The 20,281-nt window shown below is 40.7% G+C and overlaps 2 protein-coding genes across 6 annotated transcripts in view; one reads left to right on the forward strand and one right to left on the reverse strand.

Annotated features, from left to right (window-relative positions):
- Position 1: 1 nt before the first annotated feature.
- On the forward strand, positions 2-20,032 carry CEP70 (centrosomal protein 70). Of its 5 annotated transcripts, none has more exons than XM_081007345.1 (19): positions 2-1,325; positions 2,983-3,056; positions 3,830-3,931; positions 4,630-4,729; positions 5,556-5,679; positions 6,590-6,770; positions 7,054-7,223; positions 8,864-8,923; positions 9,156-9,258; positions 10,266-10,354; positions 10,881-10,952; positions 11,689-11,788; positions 12,221-12,394; positions 13,094-13,240; positions 13,790-13,958; positions 15,293-15,407; positions 17,317-17,396; positions 18,268-18,333; positions 19,663-20,032. In XM_081007345.1, exons 2-18 carry the CDS (start codon positions 3,048-3,050, stop codon positions 18,324-18,326), a joined length of 1,854 nt encoding a protein of 617 aa, XP_080863471.1. In that variant the 5' UTR covers positions 2-1,325; positions 2,983-3,047; the 3' UTR covers positions 18,327-18,333; positions 19,663-20,032. The 5 variants fall into 5 exon arrangements, with proteins under 5 accessions (XP_080863471.1, XP_080863474.1, XP_080863470.1 ...); XM_081007348.1 differs by lacking the exon at positions 19,663-20,032 and adding an exon at positions 17,807-17,842 and having other exon boundaries at positions 18,268-18,432; XM_081007344.1 differs by lacking the exon at positions 19,663-20,032 and having other exon boundaries at positions 18,268-18,432.
- Positions 18,475-20,281, reverse strand: part of ESYT3 (extended synaptotagmin 3) — a 40,083-nt gene continuing 38,276 nt past the window's right edge. Inside the window, exons 21-23 of the mRNA XM_081006557.1 lie at positions 19,983-20,088; positions 19,533-19,582; positions 18,475-19,258 (exon numbers count right to left, since the gene is read on the reverse strand). Coding sequence (XP_080862683.1) covers positions 19,210-19,258; positions 19,533-19,582; positions 19,983-20,088 — 205 coding nt within the window. The 3' untranslated portion in view covers positions 18,475-19,209. The remainder of the gene's footprint in view (positions 19,259-19,532; positions 19,583-19,982; positions 20,089-20,281) is intronic.

Consider the following 20,281-nt stretch of genomic DNA (forward strand, 5'->3'; position numbering starts at 1 on the left):
CCTTTTCTTCCATCATTACTTTTCCTTACTCTTTTCCCATGAAGCAGCTGCAAGGCGGACAGGGCTTGTTCCTAAATCAGGATTTATAGTCCCTCCGAGGAAGGAAAAAAACAATAACAACCCAGTTCGGATTTATTTCCGAGGAACAGGCGTAGGCGGTTTTTCTTCCGTGCTGCCTGAGTTTTGCAGTACTTTTCTTTCTCTCGGATTGCTGGAAAGAGATCGTGTCGAATAGTCTAGAAACGTAATGTAATTCTTTGTACGCAAGCAAGAGTATGTTATCCTTCTATGTTTGCTAATAGCAAAGAAGTACAGGATGGCGGCTACTATTGTATACTGTATTCTCATCTGGGAGAGTTTGCTACGCGCCCTAGCCATAGGTGTGGAAAATTCAAAGAGTCTTAAAAACCCAATCCTGTATACATTTTACTCAGAAGTAAATAAACCCCACTGCTTCCAATGGGATTTAATTCCCAGATAAGTGTTCATAATGACTACAGTCTTACGGTTCAGATTAATGTGGGAGCCTTTAAGGAGCAGCAAAATCGAAACGATGCTGATCGGTGTCTTTTTCCTGTTAATCACCGAGCGCCCCCATCGACGGAGCCCCAATAACATTGGAAGGGAACTAATTTGCCGGGGGCTCATGACAGAATTCCCCACAGGTGGCCTTTTGCCCTCCACAATCTCCTTTGGTACCCGTATGAGAGGGTAAATGCAACAGGTGCAGCTTTCACAGCATCGTGGAGTTGGAGGGAATTTCCCTCGAAGGCCTCGATCTTACCGCAGCACCTTTGTCTGATCTGGTGCAAGAGCACCCACGACAGATGGCTGCCCTGAAGACATAGGATAGTGAGGGAAAGCTTCACCTGTTGAATAAGATGCACGGGGTGGGGTGGCAACTGCTAAAGGCGCAGGAGCGCCACCAGCAAAATGGGCCACCTTGCTGTCACAGAGAGAGAGAGCGCCTAGAAAACGTGAGGTATTTGTCTCCAGTATAAAGCGCAGCATCTTTTTCCTGCGGCCGCCAAGTAAAGAGGAGCGAGCGAGCCAAGCTCAGAGAGTAAAACTTGCGTGGGATAGAGGATCGCGATGACAGCTCCTCTTTAGAAATGGTTCCCTCCCAGTCCCTAGATGGAGCCGAAAGGCGCCCATATTTAGAAGGGGAGGAGACTGAAGCCCAACCCTGGGGGCGGCCTTGCTGCGAGGATTTCCTCCAACCCGCAGCTGAAGCTGCAAAGCCCGCCTATAACGGCTGGGAGAGGCGCAGCCCCGGGCTGCTGCAGAAAAGAAGAGGCTGGAGCTTGTTAAATCGTCCGCGTCAGGTAATGGGCTTTTGAGTTCTCGATGTGAGCAAGTGAAAGTGAGGACACGTGTCAAAGGAAGGCGCAAGGGCTCAAAGGGAACTTAAGGTGTTGGTGGAGGGAGAAGGAGGCGGCGGCGGCGCCTGTGGGGAGATGTTATTGTTTTTACATGTGCTGGTGCTTTTCATTTTTAGGCCTCTTTGCACAGACAGCGTTTACTAGAAGTATAGTAAGGGCTTTAATTTATATTCTGGTTTGCCACATGAGCTGCAACCTCAGAAGATAAAAACCAAATAAAACAAACACGCCTCTGCAGCATAAACAAACTTGCTCATCGATTCTCGGCTTCTGCCGCAAGAATATTCAAACCCGCTTAAACTCTAGCGTGTGCAGGTAAAAGGCAACACTGTTTTCTGCAGTTTTTTTTAGTAACTTGAAACCTTGCGTGTGCTTTCACCAGCAGAAATGCCCTTCAGGCAAGGGAATACATATAACCATCAGCTCCTCGTAGTTGGCCCGACTATTACTCTATATAAATACGGTGGTACCTCAGTACATACGCTTCAGATTACAGACTCCGCTAACCCAGAAATAGTGCTTCAGGTTAAGAACTTTGCTGCAGGATAAGAACAGAAATCGGGCTCTGGCAGCGCGGCGGCAGCAGGAGGCCCCATTAGCTAAAGTGGTGCTTCAGGTTAAGAACAGTTTCAGGTTAAGTACGGACCTCTGGAATGAATTAAGTACTTAACCCGAGGTACCACTGTATTTGTTTTAGTGTTTTAAAATTGTAAACCACCTTGGCAGAAAGACAGTATATAAAGCCATCCAATAAATCAAATAAGAAAACCAGGCAAAACCCACCCACTCTACAAAGCCAACCTCCACAAAAAGGCAAAAACCCCCCACAAACAGACAAAAGCCACTTTACCATCCCCAGAAGCACTCTTCACAAACCCAGACAGGCAAAAGCGACTCATTTGTCCCAAAAATCCACACACACAAAAGGCAAAGTTACCCAAAAACCCACAGATGACAAGCAAACCCACACATACCCCCAAACAGTAATACAGCCCCCCCCGCAAGAAACAAAAAACATCCTCCTCAAAGGCAAAAACCGCATACCCCAAAACATGGAACAAGCTTCCTTTTGTACAACCTGTGCAGACATCTCAGTCACATGCACACATATAAAGCAAACAGGCACCAACCCAACTGGCAAAAAGATCACTTTCCTCTTTACTGAACAGTAGAATCACCACTGTTTCTAATCACCCACAACTATTATGCTGCTATTCAGATGTGCAATGAGCCCTGTTTTGCTCTTGCTTATGATTTTTTGAAGAATGTGCGGGAGTCTTAAATTGGAAGGTGGGTGCTTTCAGGTTGTTTCTCTGTTGTACTGGGCAGTGTGTTGTACTTGCATCAGTAATACTGTGTTGTACTTGCATCAGTAATAAGTTTGAACTAAAGGGGTTTTTATTCAGTGATAATGTGGACTTCCCTGTGAAGGACCTCTATGCTAAAGGATAATCAACAATCCCTTTGCAGACTTCATCCATCTGAAATGGAAAACAGAAGGGGAAATAAGAACTTATAATATTGCCACATGTAAAATTTATTCATATCAAATTTTCCTCCTATATGTTTCACCATATTTTTCTCCTAAATGTATTTTCAGATTACAGAAGCGATCGGAATATTGACCACTAATCAGCTGAAACTAAGGCTCCAAAACAATTTACTATGGCAGAGGTATTTGAATTTTAGATAATTCATAACTGTACATTTGACAATTCATTTTAAAAGAATTGGTAAGCAATAGTACAATAACCTTTGGTATATTATGTGTATAATGTATTCTTTAAAATGTTTGAAGTGTTGAGGGAAGAAGCCATTTATCCCCACACATTATAATAAATTGCACGACAAGATGTTATTTAGTCTACTGTCTGTACTCACTTTCTCAGGAGTAAGTCCCATTGAATTCAGTTGGGCTTACTTCTGAGCAGACATGTTTGCACATTGTTCTGCTAGGCCATAGTTTAACCTTACATGAAGAAAGTTAGGTGAATCCTATTTACAATTGCAATCCTACTCTCAGTAACTGGGGAATAAGCCCTTTGAGTTCAACATGACTACCAAGTGATGTTCTGTATTTCTCTAAATCTGGATTCTATGTATGCAAATACTATCTAACTGTTTATTAATCTGTGCCCAGTTTCCTTTTCCTTTTCTTTGTAAAGCAGAAAAATAACCAGATTAAAGCTGTACAAAAATATGTGTTTTTCAGATGAAGTCTGCATATTTTTAAAAAATGAAATCCAAAGGAATCTTAAAAGATCATGCTATCAGAATTCCGCATAAGACTTGGATCTCTTGTTCCTCCTTCTAAGCTTCTATACAGTAGTATGCATCCACGGCTGCAATCCTATATCCACTTTTTGGGGAGTAAGCGCCACTAAGTAGAGTAGATATACATAGCATTTTGTTGTGTTTTTAACACATTCCTTTTGTTTGGTTTTCAGAGCTCTCAAAGTTGTAGCTTGCCAACAGAGGCAGCATTAGGTTCTATGATGATACATTCCTGCCCAGAAAGAATGTCAAATGATAGTCGGAGAATGGATGAGGTAAGAAGTTAGGAAGTTATACTTTCTCAAAGTGTAGAACATTTTGCACTGAATTAATTGGGCTCTTGTAGAATGTCTTAAAATAGATGATGGCTGTTGAACATGTGTGAAACAGGGAGCCATTTGAGGGGAATATTGAGGGTGTGTTTTCTCTCTCCCTTTCTCTGTCTTTTCAGTTGCTTGATTTTTCTTTTTTTTTAATTGTGCATATGGAATTATGAATGGGTCAGAGTGGTTGAATATATAAAGAAGGCTCATAACAAGCCTTTAATTGGAATGAGCTTTTATGGAGGAGGGGAACCTGGGGAAATTAAGTGGGAATAAAAAACACAATTAACATGAATGTAGTGAAATTAATAAAATATAAGTTCTATACAGTTTACTTTTACCCTGTTTTACAGTAAAGCAAGAAGTGTTTTTATGGTATTGCTCAGTGAAGGAATTTGTTATCACAAATTGAGGAGGTGCTTTCACTTATGACCAAATTGGATCCAATTGAAACTCATAAAATGTTGTGATGTGGGGTTCATAGTCTGCCATTGTGGCACATTTGCTGCCTTAGGTATTTTGGCAGTGGTGTTTGGAAGTGGTGTTGAGTGAATAATTAGGAGAGAAGCAAATTAGAGAACAAACAAGAAAAAGATGTATACTCTAGCACGAAGAAACTCACAATATTTTCCATTTTGTCTGACTTTAAGCAGGAGCAAGAAGAATGGGGAAAATTAAACAAGTTATTAAGGCAACATGGCTTAAAACCTGTGTACCTTGATAAACCTGGAACTAGCAGAAACATAGCAGGTAAATTCAGTTGAATTTTTCACTTTTCTAATTGCTTGAAGATGTGAATTTTCAAGTGTCCACAGTGTCGTTCATATTATATGGCTGCAAGGGAAGTGTGCATGATCAGCTATGTTACTACAGCTATGTTACTTGGTTTAATCTACATACAAAATGTAGAAAATTAGTATGGACCAAGGCAAATGTTAGATGTCATGTATTTATTTGTTTGAGGATGCCTCCACCTGGCTCAAGCACTACGAAGTGTCAAAAACAAACACACTGCTCTCTTGTTTAAGCCATCTGGAGATGTTTACCTACACTTACTGTTTTCCTATAGGTACCTCTGCCACAATGTGCCTTCTTCATTCCAGTGGCCTGTTTTGAGACATTTGTTATAAAATGTGGTATTTTTTAATGAGCTTGTCAAGGACTGCCTTATTCCATATGAACCTACCGAGACCCTGAGATCATCTTTTGAGGCTGTTACTCGTGTGCTTCCTCCAGAGGGTGGCAACACCTTACGTTTGGAGGGCGGCAACACGAGAACAGGCCTTCTCTGCAGTGGTTCCCCATTTGTGGAACACTCTCCCCAGGGAGGTTCACCTGGGACCTTCATTATACACTTTAAGGCACCAGGCAAAAATATTCCTCTGCTGTGTGTCTGTGTGGGGGGGTGTTATTGGATTGTTCTTGTTTTTATTTTGATTATGTATTCTGTGTTTTTATATCGTGATTTTATCCTGTGAACTGCCCTGAGACCTGCGGGTATAGAGTGCTATACAAATTTAAGAAATAAATTAATAATAATAATAGTGACTTTTTTAAATAAAAAAAACCTTTGCAGATAGGATTGTTATGGACAGACAGACTTCGCAAGCAATACGATATGCATTGAGATCATTAATGGAAGAAACAGAGCGTCAACGTAAAATAGTTCGTGGCTTGATAGAAGAAAATCGCCAAATTAGGTAATAATGTTTCTTAGAATTCTTCTGCGGCATCTAACAGGCTCAATGCAGAGAGTTCTGAACCAGCCTAGAGGCTGGAAGGGGACCATCTTCACCTCTGTTCTTTGCTAATCAGAGTTCTTCACTCTTGCCATGTTTTTCTTTACAGTGGTAGAATTGTTGCCGGGGAGACTGGCAGGCTGCTCTTGAAAGCAGAATGTCATACTAGATCAGCCTTCTCCAACATGATGCCCTCCAGAGGCTGCTGTACAACAACTCCCATCATCCCTTACCCTTGGCTGTGCTGGCTGGTGCTAATGGGAGCTGTAATCTTAAGAGATCTGGAGGGCACAAAGTTGGGGAAAACCTTAACTAAATGCCCTGATCAGCAGTTTTTCCTTACTTCTGCTACATTGACTTGTCAATTTTTCTGCTTCCTAGATTTCACAAAGTCTTGCTCACAACTTCTCTGTTTGACTTGTTTTCTGCTTAAAAGTTCTGACCTGCCCGTTACGGCGTTTTGGAAGCTGCTCCATGCATTCTTCTCATTCCTGCACAGGAATGCCAGCTATTGGGGGTTACATGATAGGTCAGGATTTGTCCCTGTGTCCATTCTCCAATGTGAAGAGGTATGCCTTGTTCTTCAAAGAGCGAGGAAAGAACATGTGGCTCGTTTTTCATCAAGTCGAGTTTCCCAACTGATGCTTCACTTTGGCTCATGTACTTACAGCATGTGAAAAGCAACAAGAAAACGGAAAATCCTTCGGGAGAACTTGTTTATATTGTCTTTTAAATGCAGATTCTTTAATTCAGATTAAATACTTTAATCTGGAAAACTTTAATTCAGATTAAATTCACTGTGGTTTAGAGACTTGTAGTTTTCACTGAAGGAATTTCTTTATTTTCTATTTTATTTTATTTTTTAAAAAAGAGATGAACTACGTTTAGAACGAAGTCGGGCTTCTCGGCAGGAACAACGAGCCAATGAGCTCGACATCATTGTGGAAAACGTCAAACAGAAAATCTGTCAGCTGGAAGATAAGTCTATAGCTCATGCTTGTGAGCAGCAGAACCAAGTCAAGGAGCTTCAGAAAGATCAGCAAGCTTCACAGGTACTTAATTAGTAGAGATGTGGAATTCATAAGTTTATCATGTCGGGATTACTGATCACAGAATCGATACCATTGTACAGTATGTCATGGCAGAATGTTTTGACCTTATTGGTGATGCACTTTTAAAATGCACTTGCAAGAAAAAGAACAAAACAAGTTACCTCTTTTAAGAAAGTGAGAGACTTCTTTTAGAATGGACAGAGCAAATGAATTCTGGCCTACCATTTACTTCCCTTCTTAGGACCGTTCTGCCTTCTGTGATTCCCTTGTGTTCTGCTTGCAGGCAAAGAATCAGCAACAGATCAACAAGCTCCAAGAGCAAGAAGAGACTATTGCCCGTTTGGAAAAAGAGCTTAAAAAGATGGACATGGAGGAGGAGGAGCGTTTGGCTACACAGAAAAAAATATTCCGGCAGTTCTGCAAACAAGCTCCAAGAACTCACTTGGATCAGCAGTAAGTAATTCTGGATAATTCATGAGAGTTTTGTGCAAATCTTAACATTTGCAAGTTAAGTATTTCTCACTATAATCTGAAGCATGAGCTTACTTGGGAGTTGCATAGGATTCCTGGCCATTCTTGGTAAGAACTTGGGTCCAAGTACTTTACCTGTAGTGGCATTGTTGCTGCCACCTCTGTGGATGTTGTGTTGCCTTGGGTGAATAAGGAGAGGCAGGACAATCTTGGTGGTGCCATTTAAAATCTTGTGTATTTTTATAGTCTATGAGTAGTATTCAGCTATTTTTTACTTAGAGTAAACTCACTGAAATTAATAGACCTAGCTTAGTTACGTTCATTGCTTTACCCTGTCTACTCTGAGTAAAAATTAGTTGACTACCACCCTATGTATTTAATAAATATACCCCCAAATTTTAATATTCAGGCTGCACACGTACCATACTTTTAAAGAACATAAGTTCTCCCAAATCATCCTGGGAGCTTTAGTTTATCTCTCACAGAGCTACAGTTCCCAGCACCCTTAACAGATTATAGTTCCCAGGCTTCTTTGAGGGAAGGCGTGTGTTTTAAACGTATGGTGTCTATGCAGCCTATTACTCCAAAGAAGGTCCATAGGGAAAAAATCAGAACTACCACAGGGTGGCAGCAAAAGGAAGAAAATGTCTAATAATCTCTGGCCTTATAACAAAGCTAGTTCCAAGCAGCAATACATTGATTTGTTATGTACTGTTAAGTCTGATTTTTTTACAAAATTAGCTCACCTCGTAGATCATTGTATGACAAATACTGTAAATTCCTGAAGAGTACAAAGCATTCTGTAAAATCTGCAGTGGTGATGCTTTTTTGAGAAAAAAACCCTCTACTACCCAAACTTGATGAAGATCTGATTTTGTGTGTTTCTTCCACTTATTTTTAATAAACAAAACTAACATTACATGTTATGTAAGTATCTGAAAAGCTTTTCTAACTTGTCATAAATAGTTAGAACTGAAATGTTTTTCTTGCTGGGGCAGGGGAATATTTAACAAAGATATCTTAGTTTGGTTTAAGTGTTTATATTAAAATAGAATCACAAGTACACACTGTGATAAATTTCTGAAGAGAGTTGTTGGAAGAGATGGAAAGAGTCTGAGACATTACTGTCGCCTGTTTTTTCTGTTCTAAGTGTCTTCTGTTTTTGCCTACTTCCTTTCAGGAAGTGTGGGGGCTGGTGGCCTTCTTCAGGGTCTGGGCCTTCCTCCCCCTCATCCATCTTGCTACTGTTTTGAACTCAGGTCCCAGAGCTTCTGAAAAAGGATTGATTGCTAGGAGGGAAAATGAGTTACATATGCTTGCACTGCATAGGAATAGTTACTTGAAGACAAAAGTTAATTACAAGTTGATTTTAGATTTTCCCATATTAGATCCATTCCAGTTGCCCAGTTGTATTCATTACGGTACTAATTGCTTGTATGTATTTTATTTTATAAAGAATTGTTCTTCTGAAGAATACATAGTAGTGAAATATATTTTGGAACATTTCGTATGATATAGCTTCATTGTCATCGTTATTGCTATAATAATAATAATAATAATTTGTTTATATACTAAAATTGGATTGCCACTCTTATGGTGTGTTTTCCCTTGTTTCTTTCTAGGATTTGTTCTTTAATTGATCATTATGAGTCTCAGATCAAGCAAGTGAGAAAAGAATTAAGGTAAGAAGAGAAGTCATGTTAGGAGGGATTTCATAATACGATAAAAAAGATGAATAGGAAAAGTCGTCGATACAAAATGAGTGATTTGGTGGTGATGTATCGATGGCTGAATAGATCAGCTATTCAGGTTAGTCTTGCGGAATAGGTCTCACCAATCAAATGATTTCTAGTTTTGTAATTTTAGTATTTTTCACTGTAGTGGAACACATTTTAACTTGGATTTCCTTCCAAGGAGATATAACAGAGAGCCTGATCATACACAAGGAGAAGGGAAAAATGAGGAAGAATTCTTGAAGGACATAGATGCCACTCCAAATTACAGAGCCCTACTCATGGTAAGGCACAAGCAGGTACCCATGGATGTAGAAACTGTCCAACCTCAAGGGAGGAAGTTAAAGGTGTCCACTTCAGGTTTATGCTGAAGACAAGATGCATGAGTGGCAGTCTTCCAATGACCTCCCCTCCCAGTAGCTGTTCCCAAGCTGTTTTCTACCTTGGAACAAATATTTCTTGGATGTCTGTCGCTCTCCCCCGGATGACTGCCAGATGGAGCGCTTCTGCAATGGGTGCAGCAGGGTTGCACTTGGTGGCTGCATAGTATATAGCAGCCGATCGCTGGGGAATTTTGACAAAGGCTCCTATGCACATAGAGTTCCTCTGTGCAAGGGACAATCCTGCCCCCGCCCCCGATGTGGAGGAGCTGTTGTGTGTACGCCCCTTCTTGCGCTTATCAAACGTGTCCAGCAAGGCCACCAGGTTTTTTGGTGGGAGGGGAGATAGCCCATGCAGTCTTGTATAAAGGTTCCCATTGTTCTCTTCTAAATCTACCCCATCCTCCAAAAAACCTGCCGAAGTTAATCCCTGGTTTGATTAAAAGAAAACTCAGCAGTTTGCATCGTCACTTCTGTTTGATTCTCAGCATATTGTGTGGAGATGGGCACCCTTCAGTCATCTGGTTACTGTTTGCACAGCATGGAACAGCCTCCAACCCAATGACTGACTGGCTGTTTAATTTTAAATATCATATGTAATATTTGGCTTTTATCACCTGGTTTTATAATTTGAGATATTGTGAAAATGGTCATATACTTAAATTTGAATAGCTGGAATTTTAAACTTAAGAGTTCCTGATTCAAACCACAGTTCACCTGTAAGCTCCCTGGCTGACTATTTGAGGAAGTCAGTATTTCTCAACATTTTGTTGGTAAAGCCCCTTAGTATATAGCAATAGTACAGTATACTAGTGACTTATTTAGCCCACTTGTTGTGAAGACAATTGAGATAGGTTAGTGACATTATGACTGCTTATATGACAACATATTTATTATAAAAATCTTTGAAGTCTTTCCAGACTCAGATAATCGAAACAAAAGCCAGAAATGAACAGCTGTTACGTGAAAATACAAATCTCAGGAAAGAGATGGAAATCAGGTAAATAGTGTGAATGTTTTATAGGCTGTTAGGAAAGCATAGCTGCTTCACAATGTAATTATTTCTTTAATAGTAAAAGTGATCTATAGCCTTCTATTCAGAATAAATATCTTCTTGATGCAGCTTCAAATTAACTAAAAAACAAGAACAAAACATTGAAGCCACAATAACCGCCATATGAAAAGTAATTGGGATTCTTCCCATTAGGTGGTTGCTGGCAGATGGCCCTGTGGGAGGTGAGATAAATCTAGCTAGAGCTGGCTTTGAAGTTGTCTTTACCTGCCTGCCTCTCTCTACTGGATTCCTTCCCACTGGGCAGCTGTTGCCCTATGAGGAAGGTGAAAATCCACCTGAAGCAGGCTCTAAAGCAGCAAGCAATCTTCCACAAATCTGGAAATATCCAAAATATGCAACTGTCTCCATAGATACTACTTAGTGGTTGATGAGGGAGGGTGGCATGCTTTTCTGCTCACTTTAAAAATTATGATTCTCTAGAAATGCACTGGATATTTTTTTTCCCTTTTAGACCAACTGTGCAAGAGTTAAAATTTTACAAACACCAAGTGAAGAAGCTGGAGAAAGCGCTGAAGAATATCAAGTAACTAATTTCCATTAAGCATTAACAATAGACCTCTGTTTTGAAGATGGAGAAAGCAGGGGCCTTTTAGAAATAACCTTCTTCTGAAGGCAGGCAGACTTAAAAGAAAGCCAAAGAACAGAGGCACACAAGCTTTCACTGTAGTTCTAAAGATGGGCTGGTGGAAAGCAAAAGCCCTGTTGTGAAGAATAAGAGCAAAAGCATGTCTCAGTACTATCCCTGGAGATTGTGGATGTGCTTGTAGACTCAATCACATGTGTGAAGTGATGGGGAAAGAATCTGAAGTTGGTGAGAACTGCAGGTTTCCCCAACAACCACTTCTGCCAGTCTTCTACAGTCAGGCCTCGGCTCCCAAATGCCTCCGTTTTCGAACATTTCGGCTCCAGAACGCCAAAAACCTAGAAGTAAATGCTCCAGTTTTCTAACGTTTTTCGGAAGCTGAACATCCAACGTGGCTTCCGCTTAAGTGCAGGAGGCTCTTGCAGCCAATCGGAAGCCGCGCTCGGTTGTCGAACATTTCAGACGTGTTCTGCTTCTACACTTTTTGTGGTTGGGACAGTAATTTGTATGAAGCATTAAAACTGGGTTGAATTGTACATTTCAAACTAATTTTAACACATCTATTTCATTTTGTGTGCTGAATATTGCTGAAGCAAGAGAGGTTATAGAAGCATTTTTTGAAATATTTCCCCCCTTCTTGCTATAGTTCCTTTTTTCTTTTTTACCTGCAATATAGATCCCATGAGATTGATGAAGAAGAAAGCATGAAAGAAAACAGAGAACGTGGAAGTACTACAGGAGGGGTACTGCAGGAAACCTGCAGGAAATACTTGCAGGTAGGTGGGCTGCCGTTGCAGGAGCTATTAAAAATGCACTCATTTCCAAAATAAGGGTGTTTTCCCACCCTTATTACATGATGAGTTGTGGAGTGCCTCAAGCTCACATTCATACCACCTCTCCCCTTTTGTGTCTCTGAGAAGATTTGAAGCTTTTGCTTCCAAGTTTGAACTAGCTACAGTTTTCCTTGACATTTGAACTTTGGAAACTTCAGTTTCATTTAACTGTAGCTAGAACAAACTAGGGCCAGACTTTGATTTCAGTTCTTGGTTTGGCTGCTCACTGGATATTTTAAAATACCCCCAGTCTCCTGTGAAAGCCAAGTCTTCTATTGTATTTTTAATATTAATTAGAGTGTGTATTTAGCACTGCAATAGTATCTGTCATAATTTCTGCTGTGTGTTTTTTCTGACAAATATTTAACATTAAAGGTGTTGTCCAGCATTGACGCTATTATAAGAAGCCCAAGAAGAGCTCCGTTGGTCACGCATTTGCAGCGGAAAGGGTTGCCGCAAAGCTGCCCCAAAGGGGATGAGCAGGAATGTGGATTTGAGCACCTTCCTCTTACAGTTGAGATGTGGGCTGACCAGCTAATGGCCCTAAAGGTACGGATGGTCTTTGATTTCAGTCTTTCTTTCTCTAGCTAGCTAGTTCTTCAGATGTGTGCCTTGTGCGTTTTCCAGAGATAATAGTCTTCAACTTAATTTCAAACTAATTATCCTGATAAGCTGCCGCCTTCTTCTGAGAGGAGCAAAAGGAAATTTTAATTAGAAAAATGGTACTTTGGGGAGGTCAGATATCTCCCCGTACTCCCCCAGCCCTGTGGTCCTAATCTGATCTCCATCTGCTCAAGCAGCTGCTTTTTTACTTTTAGAACAACAAAAAAAAGTGATTCTGATTTGGATGTCTCACACAAAACACAAGGATCACTTTCAGATAGGCAGAGCAATCTGAACCTCCCTTATGCTGGACTGGATGGGGACTGGATTAAGTAGAGGATTGCTCTACCCAGCTGCCCTGGCAAATATCACCAGTGCCGACTTCTACTTGCTGGCATGATCCAGCAAAAAGCCCCAAAACACAGTGCTCTGGTAGTGGGGCTATGCCGGCCCTGAATCGGCTGGATCCCATGCTGTTCCCACAATGGCGTTGGGTCTGGTCATCTTGTCCCCCACCTTCTGAGCTGCAGGGCAGCGACTCCGCAAAGCCTCACAAGTGAGAGAGGGGAGTGTGGATTGTGCACAAAATATGTTAAGTAAAGCAGGAACTGATGGCTTCTAATAATAATTTCTTGCTCTTTCAAGACTTTGCATAGGTCCCTGAAAAAATTGTTTCTGCAACTAGTGCCTTGGTGTATGGTCACGGTGCAGGATAACAGTGAATATATTAGAGTTGAAGACCTTCAGCTCATGGTAGATGAAATCTCTGAAGAAGTAGTAAATAAAGAAAAGGTAATTTTATTCCAGAGTTATGTCTTTTCAGAGTTCTAGTATGAAATTCATTTATTTGCATGTGCTAGTATCGAGCCCTGTATTTATTTTATGTTACAATTATTAATATGCCGCCTTTCGTTGTGAAAGATAGCAGGGCATTTTCAGAATAAAACCAAGAAAATATAAACCACAACTTCCAGAGTTCAGGAAAGATGGTACTATTTAAAAAAAATAATGGTACAAATATTCAAGTAAGATATAGGACACACTTCCATTAATGCAATTGAAAATTTGGGTCCTTATTGAATTTTGCTTCAAAGAATCACTTTGGCTGTGTTAGGTTTTTTTAATTACCTCAGTCCTGATTCTGCTTATACTGCTTATAAGTAAAAACCAACCAATTAATTCCTTTAAAGTCTTATAAAACGCCTTGCACTAGTGTAACTGTTTAGTTAGATACGGCTTCTATGTTTTGAGGAAGACATATTCAATGTTTCTGTATGCATCCTCAGCCAAGATTTAAAACTACTTCATCCTCTGCCCCCCTTTTTGTCTTGCATCCTACAGAGAAGTTGTGTGCCTTCACAAGAAGCTTTGTATGCAATGGTGTCTCACTTTCAAAAGCTCTTTGATGTGAAATCTATTAATGGAATTTATCCTCGCATGAATGAAGTTTATACAAAACTTGGCGAAATGATCAATGCTATGAGAAACCTCTGTGATCTTTTAGAACTAGGTATGGATAATCTTTCCCTTCATTTGATGTGCATCCCTCAGCTTGGGATGCAATAATAATAAATAATAAATGCAGGGTGCACTAAAGGTAAAGGTAAGGTACCCCTGCCTGTACGGGCCAGTCGTGACCGACTCTGGGGTTGCGTTCTCATCTCGCTTAAGAGGCCGGGAGCCAGCGCTGTCTGAAGACACTTCCGGGTCACGTGGCCAGCGTGACGAAGCTGCAACTGGCGAGCCAGCACCAGTGCCGCACACGGAAACGCCGTTTACCTTCCCGCTATAAAGCGGTCCCTATTTATCTACTTGCACTTAAGGGTGCTTTCGAACTGCTAGGTGGGCAGGAGCTGGGACCGAAAGACGGGAGCTCACCCCGCCGCGGGGATTCGAACCGCCGACCATACGATCGGCAAGTCCTAGGCACTGAGGTTTTACCCACAGCGCCACCCGCGTCCCCTGTGCAGGGGTGCCATAATAACTGCTAAAACATAAATACGATTTAGAATCTCAGATTTTCTGGTTTTTGTTGTTTTTGTTTTGGGTAGTGGTGGGAAATGATTTCCATGTCTAAAATATGGACTTTGCAAAAGACCATTGAAAGTCAGCCTCATACTTTTTAGACCTGCTTTAGATTGATTTTTTAAAAAACTCCCTAATTTAACATGTTTCTCATAATGTAGTCACTACCCTAATGATTATGTAAAAATGTTGCTTCCACCCTCCCAGTTACAAGGTATTCCATGCTGTTTTGCAAAGCAGAAGGATCGTAGGTTATACTTGATATGATGTTATATTTTAATTTATGGTTTTCTCTTTTAAAAAAATGCATTTGTGATTAGAACCGATGCACTAGGTGCCTTGGTGATTGCCAAATAGAACACACTTCATTTTGCTTACTTCAAAAAATCCTTAAATACCACTATAATTATAATAAACTTTTTTGTTATAATGTATTGTCTCTTAATTTCACTGTGTCTCTAGCTCTTAAACAATGTGTCTTTTTATCTTAAAGACAATTTGCTCTTGTTTGCTTGGGCATCTACCTTGATATGTATCATTGATCGTCAGGATCAAGAAGAGTATTGTCTGGCTTCTGTGTGGGTGTCTGTTGTACTTTCCCAGATCTGCTCTTTGTGTTCAGTATCTCACAAAGCTTGGTTCTTCCCTCCTGTCCCCCGGTATCCTTATCATAATTGCTTTTAAAAACAATCTGTATCAGGAATGGAACCTCGAGGATCATTCCACATTTAGTGTGGGTATTTGTGTTGGCAGTCACTTCCAGTGAGATTGCTCCTTGGTTTGTGTGTGATGTTCTTGAAATGGATGTTTTCTTCCTAGATACTTCTGCCCCACCCAGTGTCCTGGTCAACAAGGTTGGAAAGCTATGCAGTCTGATTAATGAGAATGTGTCCCAGCAGGTTGAGCAGCTGCTGGGCACCCCTGACATCCAAAGGTATGCAAGCCCTTGATAAATCATAGTAGTAACTCTTGAATGATGCATTTAGATCCATATTGCTGTGGTCAATCTCAGTATTTCATTCAATAGATCGGCTCTCAAAACCCGTAACGTCCTTTTGAACCCTCTGGAATAACCCCTCAGGCTTAGTGGTTTGGAAGACTAAGTGCATGTAACTAAAACGACACTTCTTTATTCTGTTTGCTTCTACCTCTGCTTTCCTTGTGTCAGTTTCTGTATTGTGAGCCCAGCAGGTCCTGGTAAGGCACCATTTACCTGGATGGTGGTACCCAATAGTTGGCTATTCTAAGAAAGTATTTTATTGGTCATCTCCATGTAGCTATGGTGCAACCCATTCTGGGTGGAATCAGGCTTTGGCAAGTCTTCCGCTGCTGTGCCAAATGACCTTTGTCAATCTGGTGCTCCATGTTGGCTGGGGCTGATGGGCGTTTTAGTCTACTGTACCATGCTGGCAAAGGCTGCTGTAGAAGACCCTCACAGCCTTTTTACACAAGCCCTGCTTTTGCAGTTAAATAAGGTAGAGGGACCCCTGACAATTAAGTCCAGTCACAAACAACTCTGGGGTTGCGGCGCTCATCTCGCTTTACTGGCCGAGGGCACCGGCGTTTGTCTGCAGACAGTTTTTCTGGGTCATGTGGCCAGCGTGACTAGGCCGCTTCTGGCAAAACCAGAGCAGCACACGGAAACGCCGTTTACCTTCCCACCGGAGAGGTACCTATTTATCTACTTGCACTTGATGTGCTTTTGAACTGCTAGGTTGGCAGGAGCTGGGACCGAGCAACAAGAGCTCACGCCGTTGCGGGGATTCAAACCACCGACCTTCCAATCGGCAAGCCCAAGAGGCACAGTGGTTTAACCCACAGCAACACCCTGTGGCAATTGAGGAAGTACATACATAGTGACATCATAAAAGTAGTTATAGAGCATTCCATAATGGGACCTCATTTAATCTAATCCTAGGACTAAGAATCATGTTTAGGGGTTTTCTTTGGGGGTGGGGTGGGGAAGCACTGTGACCCTCTCAATAGAATAGCTGCAATGATAGATGATCTCAAGCTCCATCGATGAGTGATATTATTTCTGTTACCTTTTGATTTGTAATCTGAAGTCAATACTGCTTCCCCAGCCCATTGTGAATTGGCTTCTGCATGAGATCAGACTTAAGTTTTAATAAACCATGGACTGCACAACTTTGTTGGTCACTTGGAGTATCCGTGACACACTTCTTTTGTGGAAATTCCTTAAACTATAGCCTTTCCCTGCTGTTGTGGCAAAGCGGGGTGAGGAAACTTTAGGGGAGAAGCTGCATCATGCCAGTTGAAAGCTGTTGGGAGTGTAGTGCCATAGTTGGTGAGGCCAGACAGAGGGCCCCTGCCCCATGGAAACAGACATCCTATTATTGCTGACTACCCTATTTAAAAAGGAGAGAGAAGCAGTGCACAGCTTTGGTATTGTTTGTTTTCTTAGAGGCTAGATAAGTGTTTCCATGTTTCAGCAGTACTGCAAGGCAGCAGTTAAGCACCTACACTCCTAGCTGCTAAAGAGACAAATAGCATAGCTCTGCCAATTTACACTATTCGAATTGCTGGCTACATGTAGCCATATACCCCATAGAGTAATTGCAAGAGAAGAGAACCATATTTGGCCCCAGTTTCAAGGTAAAACACATCTATAAGCAGAGATGTAGCCTGAAGTAAAAGTGTGAGTATTGTGTTAGAAACATCTAGGTGACCCTAGATGTATCTTATCAAGGATAATTCTTATAAGGAGTATTTTGAAACTTGGAATATGGAGAGCTGGGAGGAAGGAAGCACAGATTTCAATGTGTTAGTTTTTGAAATGAAAACTGCAGGAAAATGAATGTGGCACAATTGATTTTTTTCAGCATTGTCGACGAGTTAAAAGAACATGATAACTTCTTCCAAGCATTTAAAGGTCTTATTGAAGACTTGCTTCATATTCTAGGTAAGTGCTTTCTGCAACTTTCATCTTCCTGGTTCCCCAGAATCAGAACAGATGTAGGCAGGCATTCTGTTATTTCTTATCTATACTAATAGGAAGTGCTTGATGGAATGTTTCTCTGCTGTGTTTTCTGGTTCCTCAATCACTACTCTTGTCTATCTTTTCTAGTTTTAGGCATGCGTACAGGTATTCATATACCCGCAAATGTACATTTACCCCCCCCCCCTTAAAGCGTACATGAGCATGCTTACTAGCTCCTTAGTTGTCAAGTTTCCCAGTATGCAAAATTTAGGACTTTGCCTTTTGAGAGGGAGACAAAATCATTTCCCATTTTTAATCCTAAACACCCAAGCCCCATTTATGTAGTGCTATTATAGTCTATTGTATCCCCCCCCCCCTCTTATTTTTACTAGAATGGAGATCTCCATATCCTCTTTTGAAATAGACAGGTGGGTAACATTTGGGTTGCTGAAAACAAAATGGCTAGGTACTTATTTGGCTGAGGTGCGAACAGAAGTAGGGGCAAGGCAATAGATCACTCACCAAAACACAAGAAGTGACAAACCACCCACTGAAAAAATGCTGTAAGGAACATCTATGTCATCAGTAGCTGGGTTTATACAACAATTTTATACTTAGATTTTATATTAAGTGGGCTGGGGAAGCAGGCTGGCATTTTGACGCCACAATAAACTCCTGTTGGGAAGTGCCTCTTGCCAGACATGTTACTAGCTAGGAGACCTCAGCCTTATCCAGCACAGCCTGCCCTTTCTGAGGAGACACAGCCAAAGTTTTTTACTTTGCACAAAGTTATATGCAGTACTTATTACAGTGCAAATCTAGATGACAATAACAGTCACTTTTCTCATTTCAGAGGTCAGAAATCTGACAGATATAGTACCTGCTGTGCAGAAGCTGAAATGGAAAGCCTGATGATTATGTAAGCCATGTCTCAACTTAATATTTACCTACCTCTCTGTGTGTGTATAGCTGTTGAATAAAAGGTTTTAACTATTGAAATTTTGATATTCACACATAATGGTCCAAGGGATTTTTCTCTCTCCAAAAAGTCATCATACCACAGCGTTTAAGTTTCTTTATTAAAATCAGTTTTGTACTCAGTTTAATTTCAGAAAACGCATGCATCTTTGGCATAATAAATATAATTTAAGATTGTAGGGGTTCAGGATGCACTTTGGTTGTGAACCAGAAGACTGTAGCTGCAAAACAGTTTTCCAGTCATCCCTGCACTGGCTAAAAAAAAAGCTGGCACTGAAGTAAGAGTCATCACACACATACCCCCTGCTGCCTCCATCTCAGGAAGAGGGTGGAGGGCAAATAGTGACATATTCTTATCAAAACAGTATATAATCAGTGTGAAAGTTTTATATAGCCCTCTGTTATTACAGAAGGTTCCTGAGATCTCTGCTTCTCAATCAAATATACTCAGAGGTGGTGGTCTTGAAAGTACCACCTGTTTCATTCAGCAGTTGCCTCTCTGCTAGAGCTCCAGGTGAGGTGTGCTAGCACTGTACTGCACTACAACCTGGAAGCATTTCCTAGACTGAAGACCCAATGCATGCCACAGGCGTGCATAGGATTGTTCATTTTAATTGTGTATTATTGCCAGCAGTACTGCCATCGCAAGTGACCGCAGAACTATTGCCAAAACAGTGCATCTTGAATAAATATTTTATAGAAGTGTATTAAACAATGTGATGAAGATAAATAAAAAATTACAAAGCTATTTTGTAATTAAAAAGTTCAAAATATACATATGTACACTTGCTTCAGCTATTCATCAGGCAACAAGTAATCAACTTTGGGGCTGCTGTCCAGGCTGTCCATTTCTTGTCAGCTGATACCTACAGAAGAACGAACAGAATTGCATTACAAAAATTGCTGGACAGACACTCCCCCCCGCCACTTTTTGAAGCTGATTTTTCTAGTAAGGTTAGACTAGAGGTGATCCCTCTTAGGAAAAAGTTTTGTTCTAAAAACAACAGCAATCCATAACAATTGTAGGTACTGTTCAGGCATTGAAACTACCACATATATTAGGGCATCAAAAGGTTATAACTAAAACCTATATAACTTTTTTTTTTGTTATGTTCTTACAAGCTGTAAATGTAAACATACCATTGGGAGAAGCCCCTGACTAAGTCTTCCTTTGACAAGTCAATCAGCACCTTCAAAACAAACAAATTAAAAATTAAGAGATATTTCAAATAACTTGCTTGAATATTTTCATTAAATGTCTGAATTACAGATAAATGGTTCAAAAATAAGTAGAGATGATTACCAGGCATAGAACCTGCAAGCAAGTTTTTATTGAGTTATAACCATCCTTGGAATGCAGGTGTGCTCTTTAATACAGAGAGGATGTTGTGACAGCACCAGAATTTTGAATATAGCAGCAAATGCTTGATTAGTTGGGTACAGGAGATTTCTCTCCTAAGAACGCAGTAGAAGATGTGAGAAAGGGGGTATCATGGCACAACTGGAAGTATATTTAATCTTTCTGCCATGCAGTCAATTTCACCAGCTTATTTGCCCTCGTGGTCTTAACTTTTGAAAGCAGTGCCATACCTTTCCAAGCTCCTTCCTTTCATGTGAAATAAATCGCCGTCTGTTTTTCACTGCAATGTCTAAGGCTCGTTTCTTGATGTCTTCCAGAGTGTCAAAAAATTCAAACCTAGAAGTAGAGACAGGAAATGCGTATATGCTGAATAGGCACGGAACACAATACGACAAAGAGGTTAAAGCTTTGCAAATTAATTGAAAACATTGCTTCTGATAAGCAAGACATTCTTAGCCTCCAAATGTTTGCATCATTGAGATTAGATGAACGGATGAGACAGTTTGACCACACAATCAAGTGGTATATA

Source organism: Podarcis pityusensis (genome assembly GCF_964106645.2).
Source record: "Podarcis pityusensis genome assembly, chromosome: 1".
Classification (NCBI taxonomy): domain Eukaryota; kingdom Metazoa; phylum Chordata; class Lepidosauria; order Squamata; family Lacertidae; genus Podarcis; species Podarcis pityusensis.

What these genes read in the sequence shown, in the direction of transcription:
- CEP70 (XM_081007345.1), top strand. An exon ending in CAAGTGAGAAAAGAATTAAG is followed by an intron (nt 8,924 to 9,155) that starts GTAAGAAGAGAA and finishes TTTCCTTCCAAG; the next exon opens with GAGATATAACAGAGAGCCTG. An exon ending in AAAGCGCTGAAGAATATCAA is followed by an intron (nt 10,953 to 11,688) that starts GTAACTAATTTC and finishes CCTGCAATATAG; the next exon opens with ATCCCATGAGATTGATGAAG.